This window comes from Canis lupus, chromosome 17 (genome assembly GCF_011100685.1).
Source record: "Canis lupus familiaris isolate Mischka breed German Shepherd chromosome 17, alternate assembly UU_Cfam_GSD_1.0, whole genome shotgun sequence".
NCBI lineage: Eukaryota > Metazoa > Chordata > Mammalia > Carnivora > Canidae > Canis > Canis lupus.
The window spans coordinates 59,729,529-59,749,039 of record NC_049238.1 but is presented as its reverse complement, the minus strand read 5'-3'; the positions used below and the strand labels follow the sequence as shown (position 1 = coordinate 59,749,039).

General features: G+C 41.6%; 1 protein-coding gene, 1 long non-coding RNA gene, 2 other non-coding genes and 1 pseudogene across 5 annotated transcripts in view; 4 read left to right on the top strand and 1 right to left on the bottom strand.

Annotated features, from left to right (window-relative positions):
• Positions 1 to 2,228: 2,228 nt before the first annotated feature.
• Positions 2,229 to 6,476, top strand: LOC100684240 (annotated as a pseudogene).
• A 2,526-nt stretch (positions 6,477 to 9,002) lies between these two features.
• Positions 9,003 to 17,762, top strand: LOC111090708. 2 transcript variants are annotated; one of them, XR_005372713.1, is made up of 3 exons: positions 9,003 to 9,129; positions 16,978 to 17,077; positions 17,373 to 17,762. It is a non-coding gene; the product is annotated as an uncharacterized LOC111090708 (long non-coding RNA). The 2 variants fall into 2 exon arrangements; XR_005372712.1 differs by lacking the exon at positions 9,003 to 9,129 and adding an exon at positions 12,354 to 12,501.
• TRNAG-CCC lies at positions 11,484 to 11,554 on the top strand. Its single transcript has one exon. It is a non-coding gene; the product is annotated as a tRNA-Gly (tRNA).
• A 92-nt stretch (positions 17,763 to 17,854) lies between the features above and the next one.
• The window catches only part of LOC475831 (myomegalin-like), a 39,260-nt gene continuing 37,603 nt past the window's right edge, over positions 17,855 to 19,511 (top strand). The window contains exons 1-3 of the mRNA XM_038562416.1: positions 17,855 to 17,910; positions 18,301 to 18,805; positions 18,857 to 19,360. Of these exons, the coding sequence (XP_038418344.1) occupies positions 17,855 to 17,910; positions 18,301 to 18,805; positions 18,857 to 19,360 (1,065 nt within the window). The remainder of the gene's footprint in view (positions 17,911 to 18,300; positions 18,806 to 18,856; positions 19,361 to 19,511) is intronic.
• Positions 17,997 to 18,068, bottom strand: TRNAE-UUC. The gene has a single exon. It is a non-coding gene; the product is annotated as a tRNA-Glu (tRNA).

Below are 19,511 nucleotides of genomic sequence, written 5' to 3'. Positions count from 1 at the left end.
GTCCAAGAAAATATACATTTTTTTCTTTAGATACATGTTGTCAGATTGTCTGTTATCATTATCATCATCATTGCATATATTTGTAGAGTGCTTATGATATACCAGGCAAATATGCTTGATATGTCTTTTTTCATTTAACCCTCAAAATAAAGTATGAGTAGACTCTCTGGTTGTCTCTGTTTTGTAAATGAGAAAACTAGACAAAGAGGAATTTGGTAACTTGCCCAAGGTTATAAAAAGTAGAAACCAGGTTTAAAGACAGGCACTTTGATTTCCTCCACAGTCTCTCCAAGAGAGTATAAGGGGGGCAGCCTGGGTGGCTTAGCAGTTTAGCGCCGTCTTCAGCCTGGGGCATGATCCTGGGGTCCCGGGATCGAGTCCCACATCAGGCTCCCTGCATGGAGCCCGCTTCTCCCTCCGCCTGTGTCTCTGCCTCTGTGTGTCTCTCATAAATAAAGTCTTAATAAAAAAAAAGAGAGAGAGAGAGAGAGAGAGTATAATGGTACCCACTCCACCCCTCACAATTCCTTTGTAGTACAATAGTTGCTTCTTTGAAAAATGAGTGAATGACCAGAAAAACATGGGGAAATGAGTATTGTTGTGGAAGAGAACTGAAAGAGAACTGTGAAGGATGAAATACTTTTTTTCTGATGAGCATCTGCAGTTTCCAAATGTAAAAACAACTAGGATAACAGAGCAAACACTGTAATCAAGGCAGACGAATCTCCAGTATGTAATGACCAGTGAAAATTATGATACTCAGACGAGCCACTAGAAGTTACATCTATCTTTGACATTTATATTTCCATAGACTGATGATAGTTTACAAGACCATCATAGGCTTCATACAATACGCTTTTCTCAAAGGGACATGCAAAGTCTTATTCACCTATTTTAATTAAAAATTTTCTCTTATTTACTACAGAAAATAATTTGTGAACAATTATTTGATATAGTTTTTAAGGTAAGATCATATAAATTTTATACAGAATTGACCAAGAATTTATCTTATTTTTACACTCTTTGCCAGTAAAAAGCAGTCAGTAATACTTTATTTTCTACTCAATTCCTTCTTTAACAACCATATATTTTAGGAACTATTCAAACCTATACAGAAAGTTTTAAGTAAATAATTGCATATAATGTCTACACCACAATTTTCCTTAATATGTTTTGTATGTATGTTGTATATCTTTTGAATAGCTGTAATATACTACCTTGATATATTTGCTAATGCTGGAAGTGTTTTTCAAGAGATTTGATAAACTTTACCTGATGTTTTTCTCCAACGGCTGTTCATTATAAAAAGTTCCTGATTGGTTCAATTTCAAGTTTCCATTAGAAATTCAATGAGTTTTTCATCCTTAGTTATTCCTACTACTTGATCTATTAAATCTTTCTCTGCTTCATGTATCCTCAAAGTTCATCAACTTAGAAAATCAATCTTTATCCATGATTTTATATTTGTATCATCTAGCCTTTATGGTTAATTTCTAGTGGTATTTTTAAAAAGATTTTATTTATTTATTCATGAGACACAGAGAGAGAGAGATTGGCAGAGACACAGGCAGAGGGAGAAGCAGGCTCCATGCAGAGAGCCCGAGGCGGGACTCGATTCCGGGATCTGGCAGAAGGCAGACGCTCCACCGCTGAGCCACCCAGGCGTCCCAATTTCTTGTGGCATTATCGTTTGTCTTTTATAGGTTGTCTCAGTCTGGGATTACTTTATCCATTTCCTCTTTCTCTAAACCCACTTTTTTTTTTGTCATCATGAATATATCCATTAAACCCTTTGTCTAATTTTCCTGTGTGCTCTTGAGATTCTTTCCCAAGCTTTTCAGTGATCAAATCAGTGGCTTTACCAAAAGCCCATTGTTGTGGAATTCTAATGTATAGAATGTTCTCTATAGAAGCTCTATTTTATCGCTATTTCCTTAAAACTATTTCAATTTACAGCAAATCTAATATGCTGTCTGCATACTATCAATCCTTTTAACATTCCTTTTTTATTTTTATTTTTTTATTCATGAGAGACAGAGAGAGGCAGAGACACAGGCAGAGGAAGAAGCAGGCTTCATGCAGGTAGCCTGACATGGGACTCGATCCCAGGTCTCCAGGATCAGGCCCTGGGCTGAAGGCGGCGCTAAACCACTGAGCCAGCCGGGCTGCCCTCCTTTTAACATTCCATGCAAAAGTAATGAGCCCCTTTATGACAATATAATCCAGAATTTCTAAGAACTCTACTATTGGAGACATAGTTCTGACCCTCAATATTCTGAGGAATTAATGATGAAAATAGTAGTAATATTTTCTTTGTAATAACCTACGAGGAGGGCAGACCGGAGTAGTGGTAAGGAACTTCACTACAAGTGAAATTGGCAATTTGAAGAGCATTTTATAATGCAATATTACTTCAGCTAGAAGCTTCTACTCTAATGACTTAGCTAATGCTCCTGCCTATAGTTCCTCCAGCACAGAGTCCAGATAATAAGTAATGTTCACTTTGTAATCAAGGTTTGTGGGATTCAGACCAGTTTTTTTGAACTTTGAAAAGCTCACAGAACTACTAGGAGTGGGTAAGTGTGAATTGAAACACTCTGCAAGATTTTGTGATATGAGAGTTATTTGAATGAAAATCTTGTATATTTAGAGCTCAGAAGAAGCACATACAGTGGTCTTAATCCTTGAAAATTTCTGTACGATAACTTGTTTCTTAGGGTTTTATCCTATTTGGGTGAGATTGACCTTAATCACAGTCTAACTTGTTTCTTGCCACCACAACTTAGTTTCTCTTCCTCTAATAGCTTCTAGGCTGATTCTTAGCAGAAAGTAAAAACAACACTCACTGGAAAGACAGAGTAATAAAGTAGATTCATCCATTTAAACAAGGCTGAACACTCCAACATTTTACTTGGATGAAAATATCTTGCTATTATCTATCTCAATTTTGTGCATGAGAAAAAAAGCTAAAAAAGGTCAAGCAACTTGCTTATGGTCAGAAAGTTAATAAATGATTCAGTGAGACACAAACTAGCTCCAAGTCTGGTTTTGTGCAGTAGTGATATAATCGTAAAATTCAGTAGAAACAGAATTATTCTTCACTGACTCCAAGTATGCTTACCTCTATACTGTAACTCAGAAATCTTTTGAGGTAATTAGCAGCTTTATTACGTGGAAAGAAGTCAAAGCCAGGTGCCCTTGGGGGAAAATTAATCCTTTGCAGTAAAAGTGTGGTGACAATCTACAGATAAAGCATTTACATCTCATGACACCTCAGCACTCCGTAGGGGTAGTAAATGTATAACCTTTTCAAACCTTAAAAAGGCTTGAAAACCTATAACCTTGATCACCATCTTTCCAAATCCTTCCAACTTTTCAAAGGGTGACCACAGGCCTCTTCTAGTCAAAAGGGACAAAAGGAAACATTTCTTTTTACAACTATAATCTGAGCTGGTTAGTGTAAATAATGGATTGGTCTCCAGCACTGGTTGCTGCAGATTGTGGGTGGGAATTCTATTTTTATATATGATCTAGCCATTGTCCCATTTGCATATTCAGTCTCTCATCTAGAATCCACTACAATCAAACCTTTATTCTCATCACTCTCCTGAAACTTCTCTTGTCAAGGCTGCCAAAAACTTTGCTAAACCCAATACAGTTCTGGGATCCCTGGGTGGCGCAGCGGTTTGGCGCCTGCCTTTGGCCCAGGACGTGATCCTGGAGACCCAGGATTGAATCCCACGTCGGGCTCCCGGTGCATGGAGCCTGCTTCTCTCTCTGCCTCTCTCTCTCTCTCTCTCTCTCTCTCTCTGTGTGTGTGACTATCATAAATAAATTAAAAAAAAAAAACCCGATACAGTTCTTATTTACCCTCATTTAATCTAATCAATGTTTTACAGTTAATCCTTTCATCTTCCTGGAAACATTTTCTTCCCTTAGTGAGGGAAAAAATAAATTCTGAAATGAAATAAAAATAGCTAAAATTAAGAACTCAGTGAAAGAGTTTAACAGAAGTCACAGCTGAAGAGAAAACAGTAAAGTAAAATATGGGAAAAAGAAAAAATTCAAAATATAGGACAAGGAGAAAAAAATGTAATATTAAAACACACAAACAAAAAATAGTAAATGGAGTGAGAAGGTGTATCTTATATTTTGGTTAGAGTCTTGGAAGTAGAAGAGAGAGAAAACAAGGCAAAGGCGATATTTGAAGAAGAAATGTTTGAGAGTTTTCCAGGCAATGTGAAAGACTCAAATCAACAGATTCCAGAAGGCCAACCAGTCTTATACAAGGTAAATAAAGGGGTATCAGTACTAGGGAGATCAGAGTAAAACTGCAGAAAATAAAAGACAGACAAAAAAAAAAATATTCAGAGAAAAAAGAGATTACACTCAAATCAGCAGCAGTCAGAACACTGACCGACTTTTGAAAAACAAAAATTGAATGCAGATATTTTCAATGTTCTGAGAGTAACTGCCTCCTAGACTTACATACTTAATAAAAGTCTTCAATAATTAAAGTAAAATAAAGGCACTTTCAGAGAAAAAAAGCTGAAACAGTTCTTCCCAAACAGACTAACACAAAAGAAACTTCTAAATGATGTTTCTCAAGCAGAAGAAAAATGATTCCATATGGAAAGACAAAGAAAAAAATTAAAATAAAGGTAGCCATAAATACACCTAACATTGATCATATAAAAATGTATAAATGGTCTTTTGGGGCCTAATACTCAGAATGAGTATAATATGTGATACTGACTATATAATAGAATAATAATAAACTGATAACTGCATATGTAAAGATGACATTAGATATTAAATGATAACTGCAGGGGCAGCCCCGGTGGCTCAGCAGTTTAAGCGCCGCCTACAGTCCAGGGCTTGATCCTGCGAACGCAGGATCGAGTCCCACATCGGGCTCCCTGCATGGAGCCTGCTTCTCCCTCTGCCTGTGTCTCTGCCTCTCTCTGTGTGTCTCTCATGAATAAATAAATGAAATCTTTAAATAAATAAAAAATAAATGATAACTGCATATATATATAGATGACATTAGATGGAATAAAAGTATTCCAAGGTCTCTATACTGTCCAGGATGAGGGTAAGTGTAATAATTATTACTATGCTTGATAAATCAAAGATTAAAATTAACTAAAAAAAGAAAATAAAGACTAATTTTTAAATTAATCACTGACAGAAAAGAAGCAAAGTGAAATTCAATGAAAAACATAGAAGGAAAAATGGATGTAAAGTATATAAAACAATAAAAAAGCTATAATAGTTCAAAAGATAACAATCCAAAAAGAGAGAAAGAAGTAAAAAACAGGGCCGCGCTCCTGAAGCCGCCATCTCTGCCGGAGGCCGCAGCGGGACCCGCGCCGGAACCAAGTTTCGCAACCAGTATGACAATGACGTCACTGTCTGGAGCCCTCAGGGCAGGATTCATCAAATTGAATATGCAATGGAAGCTGTCAAACAAGGTTCAGCCACAGTTGGTCTGAAATCAAAAACCCATGCAGTGTTGGTTGCATTGAAGAGAGCACAGTCAGAGCTTGCAGCTCATCGGAAGAAAATTCTTCATGTTGATAACCATTTGGTATCTCAATTGCGGGACTTACTGCTGATGCTAGACTGTTATGTCATTTTATGCGCCAGGAGTGTTTGGATTCCAGATTTGTATTTGACAAACCTCTCCTGTGTCTCGTCTTGTATCTCTAACTGGAAGCAAGACCCAGATACCAACACAACGGTATGGCCGGAGACCATATGGTGTTGGACTGCTTATTGCTGGTTATGATGATATGGGCCCTCACATTTTCCAAACCTGTCCATCTGCCAACTATTTTGACTGTAGAGCCATGTCCATTGGAGCCCGTTCACAATCAGCTCGTACTTACTTGGAGAGACATATGTCTGGGTTTATGGAGTGCAATTTGAATGAACTGGTTAAACATGGTCTGCGTGCCTTACGAGAGACACTTCCGGCAGAACAGGACCTAACTACAAAGAATGTTTCCATTGGAATTGTTGGTAAAGACTTGGAGTTTACGATTTATGATGATGATGATGTATCTCTGTTCCTGGGAGGTCTTGAGGAAAGACCACAGAGAAAGGCACAGCCTGCTCAACCTGCTGATGAACCTGCAGAAAAGGCTGATGAACCAATGGAGCATTAAGTCACAAACCAGTCTATATGTGTATTATCAAATATGTAAGAATGCAGGAGCCCTTACTGATGATAGTAATCTATACTTTGAACCAAAAGATGCAGCGTGGTCTTCTGGTATGTTTTAGGAATCGGTCCAGATGTGTTTTTCCCAAGTAACTTGTCTGAACTATATAATGGTGTGCATTTTTCTTTGAGAGGGTCTATATAATCATTTTCTAGAAAGTATAGTTATCTGTACTAATGTTTTTATATGAAGAACATAGTGTCTTTGTGGTTTTAAAGACAACTGTGAAATAAAATTGTTTCACCTGAAGAAAAAAAAGTAAAAAACAGAGAACAAAGAAGACAAATAGAAAAAAATAGGGATCCCTGGGTGGTGCAGCAGTTTAGTGCCTGCCTTTGGCCCAGGGTGCGATCCTGGAGACCCGAGATCAAATCCCATGTCGGGCTCCCGGTGCATGGAGCCTGCTTCTCCCTCTGCCTATGTCTCTGCCCCTGTGTGTGTGTGTGTGTGTGTGTGTGTGTTGACTATCATAAATAAATAAAAATTAAAGAAAAAAGAAAGATAGTAGATTTAAAATTAATTATATCAACAATTATATTAAAGGCAAGTAGGCTCAATTATTCAGTAAAAAATAAATATTGCTAGACTGAATTTAAAAATCAATTATATGCTGTATCCAAGAGACATACCAAAACCATGAAGTGATAAAATGGTTGAAAACAAAAAGAGAGAAAAGGAGCATTATTAAAAACATTAACCAAGGGAGGCCTGGGTGGCTCAGCGGTTGAGCGGCTATCTTTGGCTCAGGGCATGATCCTGGGGTCGGGATTGAGTCCCCAGAGGGCTCCCTGCATGGAGCCTGCGTCTCCCTTGTCTGTGTCTCTGCCTCTCTCTCTGTGTCTATCATGAATAAATAAAATCTAAAAAAAAAGAAAAAAGAAAACATTAACCAAAAGATAGCTACATTAATAGACTTTAAGATATGACTTCAGTATATATCTCTACTGGGATATAACCATCCATTTTTATTTTTTATTTTTTTAAAGATTTTATTTATTTATTCATGAGAGAGAGAGAGACAGAGACATAGGCAGAGGGAGATGTGGGACTTGATCCCAGAGTCCTGCGATTATGCCTTGAGCCAAAGGCAGACGCTCAACCACTGAGCCACCCAAGTGTCCCAACCATCCATTTTTAACTGTCTTCTATGCTAGTTGGTTATCATGGGTAATGATATGTAAATTAATCTTCAAGAGCCATTTTGTTAGAGCTTTGATATTTTCTTCTTCACCTTCAACTGTAAAGGTATAATAGACTAATCTTTAAAGATACCTTATTTTTAAATGTGTGTGTGATTACGGTCATATCATAGTTTAGGATGATTTCCCAGCCACAGCCTGCAACGGAAGTCAGAATTTCTTCCCTAGATGAATCCTAGGTTATTAATTGGCGGGTGTCAAGGGAGACTGCAAAAAAGAATCCAGGATGACTCTGCCCATGGCATGGGGATGGATAAATGGTAGTGCCAAATCCCTTGCCTTCCTTGCCCAGTTTTCTGCTGCATTTTTGTCTCTGTCTCCCATGGTGTATTGAATGCTCATTGATGTGGCTCCTCTCATGACAATTGCTTCCCTTATAACAGGACCAACAGCAGGAAGTATTTGGTCCAGAATAATTTTCCACCACTCCACCGAACTTCCAACATTGTCTCCCAATTCTCACCCTCTTAATTTTGTCTCTTTAGAACATCAAAACTAGTAATGGCCCTTTCTCTGTCCTACTTGTTTGAGTATCCTCTAAATTACTGTGTTTCCTATGTATGTAACAAAAAAGCAGCCTTCTAGAGTTGGCATTTTGGACAGAGTAGAGATAAGGTGGATATGCTTCTGCTTTGGCAGTTATCACATTACCCACATTATCACTTGATATAGTATCATTTGTGAAGAGTGGCCACATGATGTCAGGAAGTTAAACTGTTAATTGAGTGGTTGGCAATTAAAGTTGATTGGCTTTTGATTGGCTTTAGAACTTCCTAGCACTGCTCCCATACTTCAGTTTCTCTCTCATTCTGAATAGGTTTTATTTGCATTTGCTGTGCCTACCTAGGTCAGAAAGTCTGAATACTTCTCTATTTGTAAAGTATTTGTGGCTGTCTGATAGGCCTTTTCTGATAGAAAAGGTAAATAATTAGCATTCAAAAGGAACAATTGACTTCTCGTATACTAGGTTCCTAAAGTTAACTTAATGTATGACTTTGACCATTCATTATATAGTGACCTGTACAGTAACCTGTAGAGAGAAATTCTCTATTGGCCAAATTTCTCAACTTTCTGGTCCAATGTAATACACAGGAGATTCAAGAAAAGTTAATGAAATGGCAACCTAAAGAAGAGGATGAGAGATTCTTTGTTCCTCAAGTCTACTTCTAGGGATATATTTACATGTATCATGACAACAGAAAACCAAAAGAATATAGGCATGCATGACAAAGAAGGAAAATCTTTGGCCTTTTTCCAAAAGCAATTTCCAAAGAAAGAAACACACACTGAAGTTATTCTTCATATTCTAGGACATTTATTTGCTAGTAGGTGGTGTCATAATATCAGGAGTTATGCACATGAGTGTGGCAAGAATTAGTTCCAAATGTTACATGTCCCCAGCAACATACAAGAACTTGCTTTGCACCCCAGAAGAACAGCTGTGCACATCACGCCAAGCGCTAATCCTTCCATGATCATAGTCCTGTCCCAGTATTCCCAGTATTCCCCAAATACTGCCCATTTTATTCTTTCTCTTCCTTTCCTCCCCTGACTGCAATGCTGCCCCTACTTGTTGGATCTTTGCATCAACTAGACTTACCCTTGTAATAAAGACTCAAGAGGTAGTAAATGAAGTTTCTGTGACGGAGAAAAAAGAAAAACAGTCACATGTACTGGCCCACAACCAAACCTGGGACACTCAGGTAGGAGGTGAGATGCTTGCTATTAAAGCACCAATATTCTTAGGTTAAGGTGTCCTTTAGCTTGTTGTCCTTTAGCTTGTAACATATCCAAATACTTCGTGAGGTTCCTTGTCTCACAACCCACAGCAGTCCCTAAGACTTCATCTACTGGGCTTCACAGAAATGGAGCCTACCTGTCCATACATGGACTCAAAGACCACACAGGTCCCAACTACACTAAATAGCCTACTCTGAAGCCTGATTTGGGATGAAAGTGAACCTTAGGTGGGACCTGCTCCTTCCAAAGGGTACAAGTTCTCAGCTGAAGAATGTGCTCCTAGGACACCTCTTAAGATCGACTACTAAGAATTCCCATAAGATCAAACTTCAGAATGTTTTCTCCAGGGAACTTCATACAGAAGCCTTTTGGTGGCCTTTATCCCAGCTGTCAGGAAACTGACTTGGTGAAATTGAAAAGTTAAAAAGTCAGATTTACCTACCACAGTGACTCATTTTGTTCTTCCTTATTACCAATCCCTGTCAAAGACTTGTGCTTCTCCAATATGTACATGTGCTTCAAAGCCAATACAAGTCTACAACCCACTAGCTCCAGGGATTATCCACTGCAGTTCTTTCCCAACACTTCCTATGGTCTCCAGGGCTCCAATGACCAAGGAAGGGAGGATTGCGGTTGGTTAGCTACTGTGGCGGTTGACGTGGACTTAGGCTATAGGTATGTCCAGCTTTATACCATGGAATGATCAGTCAGAATGCAATGTGGCAAATGGGTTGAAGTAGACTAGCCTGGCTGTGGGAGGGTCAATTTTTTTGTCTATTTTAAATTAATGGAGGTAATAGGTGATAGAAGAGTTTAGTAATGAAGTGGCAATGAGTCTGTAGAAAGTCCAATAAATTTAAGCACTATTTATTAATTATACTGGAAATAAGTTTCTATGTTGAGAGAATGAGAAAATTTATCCAAAAAGAATAGGAAGATCTGGTTTGGGCAACAAGATGGTTGGCAGTGAGTATAAACTAGGCAGGGCTAGGGACAGATTTGGGTGTTGTTTTAGTGATCAGTTGAAACCAAGACAGTGCAGTATGATTTTTTGGGAGATGCTATGTCCAGGTCTGATCTGAGAGTGTTGAGGTACAGAGCGTGGTGGTGTGTGATGCTGACTGGGAACTCACTGTTATATTGAGGGTTAGCACTTGTGAATCCAAGACACAAATGAGGCATTCACTTGCGAATTTGGAGTTGTGAGTTGGAAGTGCAGGTTTGTAGTTTCATAAGAGATGTGGGAATAAATGTACATATGGTTGATGTAGGTGGTAATTGGAAGCATGTTGGCCAGAGCCGGTGTGTACCTTGGATGTTGGACAGAGGGCAGATGAGCTAACGCTCTTCAAGGTCAAGGTGAAGGTCGTTTTCCTTGTTGAGCTCAAGTTTATGACTCAGCCTCCACCTAGCTTGCCTTCTAGCAAGACAGGCAACCTTGCACCTCTGTGGCTTCTATCCTTCAAAAAGTCATAATGATTCCTAGTCCCAACATGTGAGGAAGTTCTCCAGGCTCCTTTCTTCAGTTTAATTTCCCAGGGAAAACTGAAGAAAGAAATCTCTCAGTTATTTGAACTTCAACAAAAGACTTCTTTGTTAACATTTCAACTTTAAAGTATTTCTTTAAAATATCTATTTGCCATACAGCTAGTAAATCAAAACCTATTAATTTGTGAAATTGAATTCTTCTAAACATTGACTGCAAACTTAATATTTTCATATCACATACCCATTCAAATGTTTTATATACCTTAAAAAAGACACATTATAATAAAAAGGAAAAAACTTTAAACGCTACAAAGAACTAACTCCATGGACCAGAGTATTAATATACTGGTCATATATCTGGTCATGATTATGATACATTATCATTCTATAATGATAGAATATCATTATATTCTATCTTGTTTCTATCTTTTCCCCTCTTTTACGTCTGATACTAATTCTGGTTCTGATTCTTATTTCTTTCCAGGATTAGAATTTTACTTACCTAACCTACAAGTAACCTTTCCGGAACCACTAAAACAACAATTTGAGGTCAACAACTGAAGATTTAGGAACAGAAACAAGGAACCTAGATGAATTTCTTATGTTTTTCTATATGCAGTTAGAAAGAGCCTTTTTCTGGGTTGAGTTTGATCAAATCATATTTTGATATTTATGGTTTTGTCTAGTATAGGTTTCCAAAAAAAAAAAAAACTTTGGTTTGGGTGCCTTTATTAGCTATCAGCCAGCACTGTAAAAAACCTATTTTGGAACTGTTAAGTCTTTCCGGATAAACCCCCTAAATTCTACCTGTAAGAGAGTACAAGTAAAGGCATTGGTGGTTCAGTGGTAGAATTCTCGCCTCCCACGCGGGAGACCCGGGTTCGATTCCCGGCCAATGCACGAAGGTTTTGCTTTCATTTCTCTGGGGATTTTTATCCTATAAAATTATACTTCATGGGCGAAAACCATCATTTAGGAGTTTGGGTTGCTACTGCTGCAGTACCTGCATTTAACAACCACTTAGTCTTTGAAAAGGGGAGAATTTCCGGGGTAGTTTGCGGTTTAGGCCATAAGGACCTAAGACCACAGTTACTTCCAGCCTCCAGCCCTGGAGGACCCACGGAACCTAAAGAGCCACGGGGTCACTGATGTACGTGCTGGGCCTGGGGTCGCCTGTTGGTCCACGTCTCACCACCACCGAACGAGGATGGAGACAGGAAGGTCCCCGGAGGAGAGCTGCCGCGGGGTCCCGCAGACACCCCCCGGGGGGAGGGGGGAGGTCGGCAGCGCCGGCCGCCCGAGGAAGGCGGAGGCAGGCGGAGAGGGACCCGCGTGGACGCGAGGGGAGCTGCGCCCCCAGGCCCCCGGTCGCGCCGCCGCCCCCACACCTGCCGCCCAGCTGGTTGCCGTCGGCGGCCGCCGCGGCCTGAGCTCCTCCTGCGGGCGCGTCGCGTTTCCCCGGAGGAGGCCGCCGGCCGGGCGATGAGCCCCAACAGGTGTCAGCCCGGAGAGTCTATTTTTAAAAAAGGAGAAGGAACTAAAGATTCTGGGGACTGTTGACCGGATTTGTTTTCTGGCTCTCGGACGCTCCTCGGAAAGGATTGCGATTCGAGGGCACCACTGCGTTAGACACCTCGGGTGATTAATTTTCATCTAAGAATAGCTTAAATTTAAGTTTTTTAAACCTATTTTCAAGCCAATGACATTTCACTTTTTAATACTTTTTTCATGTTCAAGGGTTTTCTTATTCTGACATTATGTCTTTCTGTAAACTAAATGTTTACATTCTGTTGTAAACATGGTGATTTTTTTAAGTCCTTACTTGGCAAGACTGTTGAAATCATCAGGTTAGTTTTACTATTTTAACTTGTTTGGGAATCTCTGTATTTGTTGAACACTGTAATGTGATACATAATTTCTTGTTTTTTAAGATTTTTCTCTAAATAGGTATCCGGCTTTAGAGAGAACAATCTAGCAGTCTTGATTTTATTATAAAAAGGAAAATGATACATTACTTAGGTGATGAAGCACACTTAGAGGACTCATATAAGTATCAGAGATTGACCCTGGATGATCAACTTCAAAACAATATCATAGTAAACCTGTTAGACTTTAAAGGTAAAGAAAACATTCAGGTTCTCCAGATAAAACTGTGAAATGTTACAAAAGCAACAGAATTAGATGACTAACACAGAAAGCAAGGCAACAGTGAAGCAGCATTTTCAAGAAACTTATATAAAGAAAGTGGAAATCACAGATATATCCAGCCGATCTCCTTTTAAATGTCCAAGGTATTAGAATGGCTCTGCTATGACACTCTGATGACCTTGTACTTTTCCACATGAGGCAAGGTTTAACTGTTGTTTGATTCAATTCTTGGCTGAATACCCTCTTGGAATATGGAGAGATAGGCAGTCTTATGAGGTGCTATTATATGGAAATTCTTGCAGTAGATTGCCTGTCCTGGGGAAGGCTACAAGTAAGCAGTTTCTCACTTGTCTCCCTGGTTCTGGTGAGACCTGCAAATTTCCACCTTGCCTCTACCCCCCTAAGATGCTACTACAAGCTATAAAACTCCTTGGCAGCAATATGGAATAGGCTCCTTCACGATAGCAAGACACCACTTGTGTTTTCTTGTCATCTGATCCCTCCAGTGTAGTGTCATACTGTGGGATTATGGATGTGGAGAGCTGACAACATGCTACATTTGCTTATGCTGTGTGTCTAAGTAATAACTACCTCAGTTCACTTGAGATTGTTGTCTCCTTACTGGTCAATTCTACAAAAGTGTGACAAGCACACCTAGCGGCTGCCACCATACTATTGCCTAGGGACTGCTTGATAAATTTGGTATTTAATGTGTGGGGCCAGTAAGGTCATAGTGCTTTCTCAGAGAAAAGACAGAAGGGAGTGCATGGGCCAGGTTAGGGGATGTGAGAAGGCTTCCCAGGATGATGTCCCCAAGTGGTGGTTATGAGCCAGAGGGGTAAAGGCCTTTTGACTGTCTATATGTTCATGGACAACTGGAGGCTGAGCAGTGACAAGGAAGGATTGAAAGCAGCCACCTAAATGGTGCTTTAGCTGTTCCTTTTAGCTGTTCCTAAAATGGTGCTTTAGCTGTTTGTTCAGACTGAGTGGATGGCTTCTTAAAACCAAAAGCAAGAACATGGCTATGCTTATTGTAGTGGTGCTACTCCCTCCATGACCCCCACTGCATCCCTTTCTTCCCCTTATCCTGACCTCAGGTAATAAGAAGACTCCCCACTGCTCCAATGGGCCTCAGAGACCAGTTACACCTCCTTGCTCTCCCCGAGCTCTTTGTCAAGGAGATAAAAATGGTCTCCTGGATGCTGTGTAACCTGTCACGTGCAAGTGTTCAACTCCTTGGTCTGTGTTCCTGTAAGAGAGTGTAAATTCAGCTGACAGAGTTTGGGTAACTCTCGTGGTAAAGAGAAAATGAAGTTAAAGTTACGGGAAAGCCCTCTGCCCCAAATCAATGTATAGTTGTGAAAATGTATAATTGCAATCAGTGAGTTGCATGCTTATGCTATGAATGCTCTTAAAGTGTTAGAGGAGATTCTTCTGTTTACAGCACTGTCATGAGTAAAGTGCTAAAAGGACAAACTCCCCTGACATTTACAACCAATGGATGGCTCAGAATTTAGCATGAGTGCGTAAATCCTCTGATGTCCAAAGTCTGACTGTATAAATAATGTCCTACTGATTGGCAAGTCAAAAATTTTAATTTCAACAGCTCTGACTGCTGTGGTAATGGATTTCTGGCAGCAAGAATGACTGATAAACCCCACCAATTTTCAGTAGCTTGCTTGCCAAGTAAAGTTTCTTGGGACTATGTAGATAAATCCTTCTGGCAATGCTCAATCCCTCTGGCAGCCAAAAAGAAAAAAGAAAACAAAACAAACCTGTTTTTTCTCACAAAGAACTCTGTATTTCTGATACAGAAGCAACCACTGCATGCTAAACTCACACGTCCTGCCAAAATCTGACCTGTTTGTTTTACAGTAAAAAATTGTTCTTCCACTGTCTTCTGGCCTCCATACTTTTTGATTAGAAACCCACATTATGGTTAAAATTTGAAAAGTACAGAAATAACATCAAAGTAATAATCTCGCTGAGTGAAGTAAGTCAATCAGAGAAGGACAAACATTATATGTTCTCATTCATTTGGGGAATATAAATAATAGTGAAAGGGAATATAAGGGAAGGGAGAAGAAATGTGTGGGAAATATCAGAAAGGGAGACAGAACGTAAAGACTGCTAACTCTGGGAAACGAACTAGGGGTGGTAGAAGGGGAGGAGGGCGGGGGGTGGGAGTGAATGGGTGACGGGCACTGGGGGTTATTCTGTATGTTGGTAAATTGAACACCAATACAAAATAAATTTAAAAAAAAACAAAGTAATAATCTCCACTGCCTCCAAACTGACTCTCCAAACAGTATTTAAAATATGGTGAGTACAATTTTCAAAAATGGTGGAATAAGAGCACTAAATTGGTGGTGTTCAGCCAGAGAACCAAAGAATTCCCAAATCTCATTCTGCCAATAACCTAGGTTCCCAAGTGGCTATAAGGGTTCCTGAAGGAGAAATATACACAAAGAAAAGTGGCAACATGTATATAATCATAATTTGTTATTGGTAGGTCTTGTGCCACAGTAGAGGAAATCCTAATAAATTGGTCAATTCAAGGTCTTTGAGAATTTTCCTTCTGTCTAAGCACAAAACAATCTTAATCAAACTTCCCCAAGAGGAGAGTGCCAGGAAAAAAAAAAAAAAAAAAAAAAAAGCAGGGATGCCTGGGTGGTTCAGTGGTTGAGCCTCTGCCTTCCGCTCAGGTCATTATCTTGTGGTCCCCGATCCTGGAGTGCTGGGATCCAGTCCTCACGGGGAGCCTGCTTCTCCCTCTGCCTGTCTCTGCCCCTTTCTCTCTCTGTACCTCTCATGAAAAAATAAATAAAATCCTTAAAAAAAAAAAAAAATGCAGATAGTTGCAGGGTTGGAAGCTCCCCTTGTCACCAGCCAGGCTGACAGTTTTAATTCTCAGGTAGAAAAGGGGTAGTATTAGCTACACCCCTTTGTATGTTTTATTATACTGTGTCCTCAACCATTAGAAAAGGAACCTCCATATCTGTCCAGGTATGTGAAGAATGAGAAGAGTGTTTGCTCCTCCATTAGGTATTTTGGGAAAGAGCAAAAACAAAGAATTTCCTCTTTCTACATAAATATTCCCCTTTGCTTTTCTGATGTTATTCCAAGGAACAATAAGAGAGATATATTTTAAAAAGAGAGAGATTAGGTAAGTCCTTCAAATGGCCATCTTCCCCCCCATGGTCACTCCTGTATATCATGCTGGGCCAGGAAATGGACAACAGCTGGCCAAGGTAGGCCATTTTACTATTATTGTGTAGTCCTCTTAAGCATGTGAGAACATGGCATAAATTCAGTTAACGTCAGGACTACACTAAGAGATTACAACACCTTCCCATTATACTTCATTTTTTTAAATTATAAATAGCTGCATAATGTATGTATGACTACATAGTTTAACATAATTCATCAGGTAGTGTTATACAGTGTGCAACACATGACAACATAAGCCAACTATATCAATGTGAATAAGATATGAAACTTTATTACTAAATCTTATTATTTTTATAATTTATTATGTTATTAACCTTTTATTACCACTAAATTTCCTTTAGAAAAATAAAAATATAACTACAGATCCAATAAAGCAAATTTCTTCCACTAATGTTCTCATCAAAATAAAGTGTGGGCCCCTGGTTGGCTTAGCCAGAAGAGTAAGCAACTCCTGATCTCAGGGTCCTCAGTTTGAGCCTCATATTGTGTGTCAAAATTACTATTAAAAAAAAAAAGCAGAAATAATGAATACTTAACATTTTCATCAACATGGATGGAACTGAAGGGTATTATGCTAAGTGAAATAAGTCAGTCAGAGAAAGATGGTTTCACTCATGTAAATATAAGAAACAGCACACAGGATCATAGGGGAAGGGAGGGAAGACTGAATGCGAAGTAATCAGAGAGGGAGACTAACCATGAGAGACTCTTAACTATAGGACACAAACAGATGTGCTGGAAGCAGGTGAGTGGGGGTGAGGTAACTGGGAGATGGGCATTAAAGAGGAGATGTGATGAGCACTGGTTGTTACAAGCAATTGATGAACTTATTGAACACTACATCTGAAACTAATGATGTACTATAGGTTGGCTAATTGAATTTAAATTAAAAATAAACTTAAAAAAAATAATAAAATATCTCTCCTCCTCTTCCTTCCCCCCAGCCTGACTTCTCCCTCTTTCTTCTTCCTCCTTTTCTTCCTCCTCCTGCTCTTCCTTCTTCTTTTTATAGGGAAAGCTCAAGCAGGGAGTTGGAAGTGGAAGGTAAGAGGGGCAGAGGGAGTTGGAGAGAGAATCTTAAGCAGGCTCCAGGCCCAGCCTGGAGCTCTAAGCAGGGCTGGATCCCATCACCCTGATATCATGACTTGAGTAGAAATCAAGAGTGGGACTCAACCAATTAAGTCACCCAGCTGCCCCTAACCCTTATCTTCCTTTAAAAAAAAAAAATAAAATAAATAAATAAATAAAAAGATAAAGTGCCCATCAAAATGAAAATTAAATTACTGAAACAATTTCTCTCTGGTTTTTAAGAATTTGCTCTGCTTCCAACCACTGTTAGGTCTTCAGAAGCTGTCACCTTCATTCCTGGTGCCCATTTATTTCTGCCAACACTTCGAAAGATGGATTTAGGGATCCTCCTGTGCACCACCTTCCTGAAGTTCCTAAAGGTGAAGTATGCCCATGAAAATTTTCAAGCAACTGCTCCATATCCACAAAATTTAGAATTGCCAAGACCCCTGCAAGCAAAAAGGCCAGGTGTATATTTTTAGTGCAACTCATCTGACCTGGAAGAAAAAGGTAAACCCCAGAACAGAACACAGAGTCATCAGTTCAAGATCGCTGAGGTACCAGGCAATTCTTCCAGTTTGTCTCTTGTGGACTTAATGTCTATGGAAAATTGACTATGAAGAGGTTGGCTGGTGGTAAATAAAGTTTGAGATTATATTAAAAAGAATGATAATTTCTAGGGTTAGATTTAAAAGGTGGGGAGAAAACAAAGTCTCATACAGGTTGGGGCATATAATTGGTGCTTATAGGTTGATGGGAGAATTTGAAATTCACACTCCATTTCACCTTAGCAGTTCTACTTTTGGAAGGTATCCTTAAGAAATAGTAACTCGAGTGTCCCTTCAGTCTTGGGGAAAACAAACCACAGCAAAATACGCCGGCCACAGCGACCTCATTCCCTGACCGGGAATCGAACCCGGGCCGCGGCGGTGAAAGCGCCGAATCCTAGCCACTAGACCACCAGGGAGCTTACAAGCAAGTACCTATTTAAATACTTTCTGACAAAAGCTAGCGGTGGCTGATCCCTAGAAGATGCCCCTGGGCCTGCCTTTCCGGCGCCGCCAGCCCTTTGAAACTATGTGCGCTAAAGCCATTCCCTCCTTTTATAAAAATATAAAAATTAAAAAATAAAAAGAAACCAAAAAAAAAAAAAAACAAAAGAAACAAAAAAACAAAAAGGAAAAACTCCCACAGGAAAGATCCAGCGCGCGGCGGGACCGCAGCCGCGTCCGGAGCCCCGCCAGGTCCACACGTCCGGCCGCACCTCGGGGCTGCCCCGGAGACGCGCCTTTGCGGACACGAGGAGCGGCGAGGGCGCGGGAGGGAGGCGCCGGCGTGAGACCCCGGGGCCCCGCCTCGCCCGGAGGACCGCGAGGGACGCGGCCGCCGAGGCGCGCGGACGGAGACCGCCTCAAGGAAGGCCGGGCGGCCCAGCTGGACCCCGGGTCCCCGCCACAACCTGCGGCCCCGCACTGCCGACCCACCTCCGCTGAGGCTCCGCACGCTCGGGCCGCACCGCGTGCTCGGACGCCGGCCTCCCTCCCCGCCACACACCCGCCGTGTCGGAAACCGCGCGGCTTCTCTCGTCAGCCCCGGTCCCGGAGCCACGCGCTCTCCCTGCGGTCGGTCTCCGGCAAACGGCTGTCCCGACGCCGGCGGAGAGAAGGACTCCGCTCGCGACCGCCGCTCCGCCAAGACTGCAGGGTTTGCGACCTTTAACCTGGGGACCGCCGGCTGGGCCGCCGCGGAGCCGAGTCCTGGGCGCTGCGCGTCACACGAGCCTCTCCCGGGCCGGCCTCGAGGGGCAGGACAGGGCCGGGCCCCCTCGGCGCCGCCGCTCCCGCCGGGTCGAGCCCCGCACCCCCGCGTGCGGCCGGCGGACCCGCTCCGGGCGGCGGCGATTCAAGGTGTCGCAGCCGGCGACGCGCAAGTGCGCGGGGCGCGCGGACGCACCTCACCGCCCTCGCGACCCGCGCGGGCCCCCCGCCCCCCGCCCCCTGCGGCCCTCGCGGCCCCGCGTCCTCCCCCGCGGGCGGTAACGTCCCGGCCGGCCGGAGCCGCCCAGACGCCCAGGCCCGAGGGCCCGGGAGGAGAGGGGCCGCCTCCCCCGAGGTCCCGTCCCATATTCGGCTCCCGAAACGCTCTGGGAGAAACGGAAGGGGAGAGGTGGAAATAGAGCCGAGGGGAAGGAACAACTGCAGGCCATTTCCTTCTCTAAACGCGGCGGAAGATGAAACCGGGGTCCCGTGGCTGCCGAAGGTGAGTGTCGTTCCCGTCTTGGGGGGAGCCTCGGCCTGGCGGTCAGTGAGGAACCCGCCCCTGATCCATCTCTCCCGGGGCTTTCTGTGGATTCCAGGAATGCAACTGGGAAGTGTATCTTTAATGCACTTCCTTGACGGAAGAGTACTTT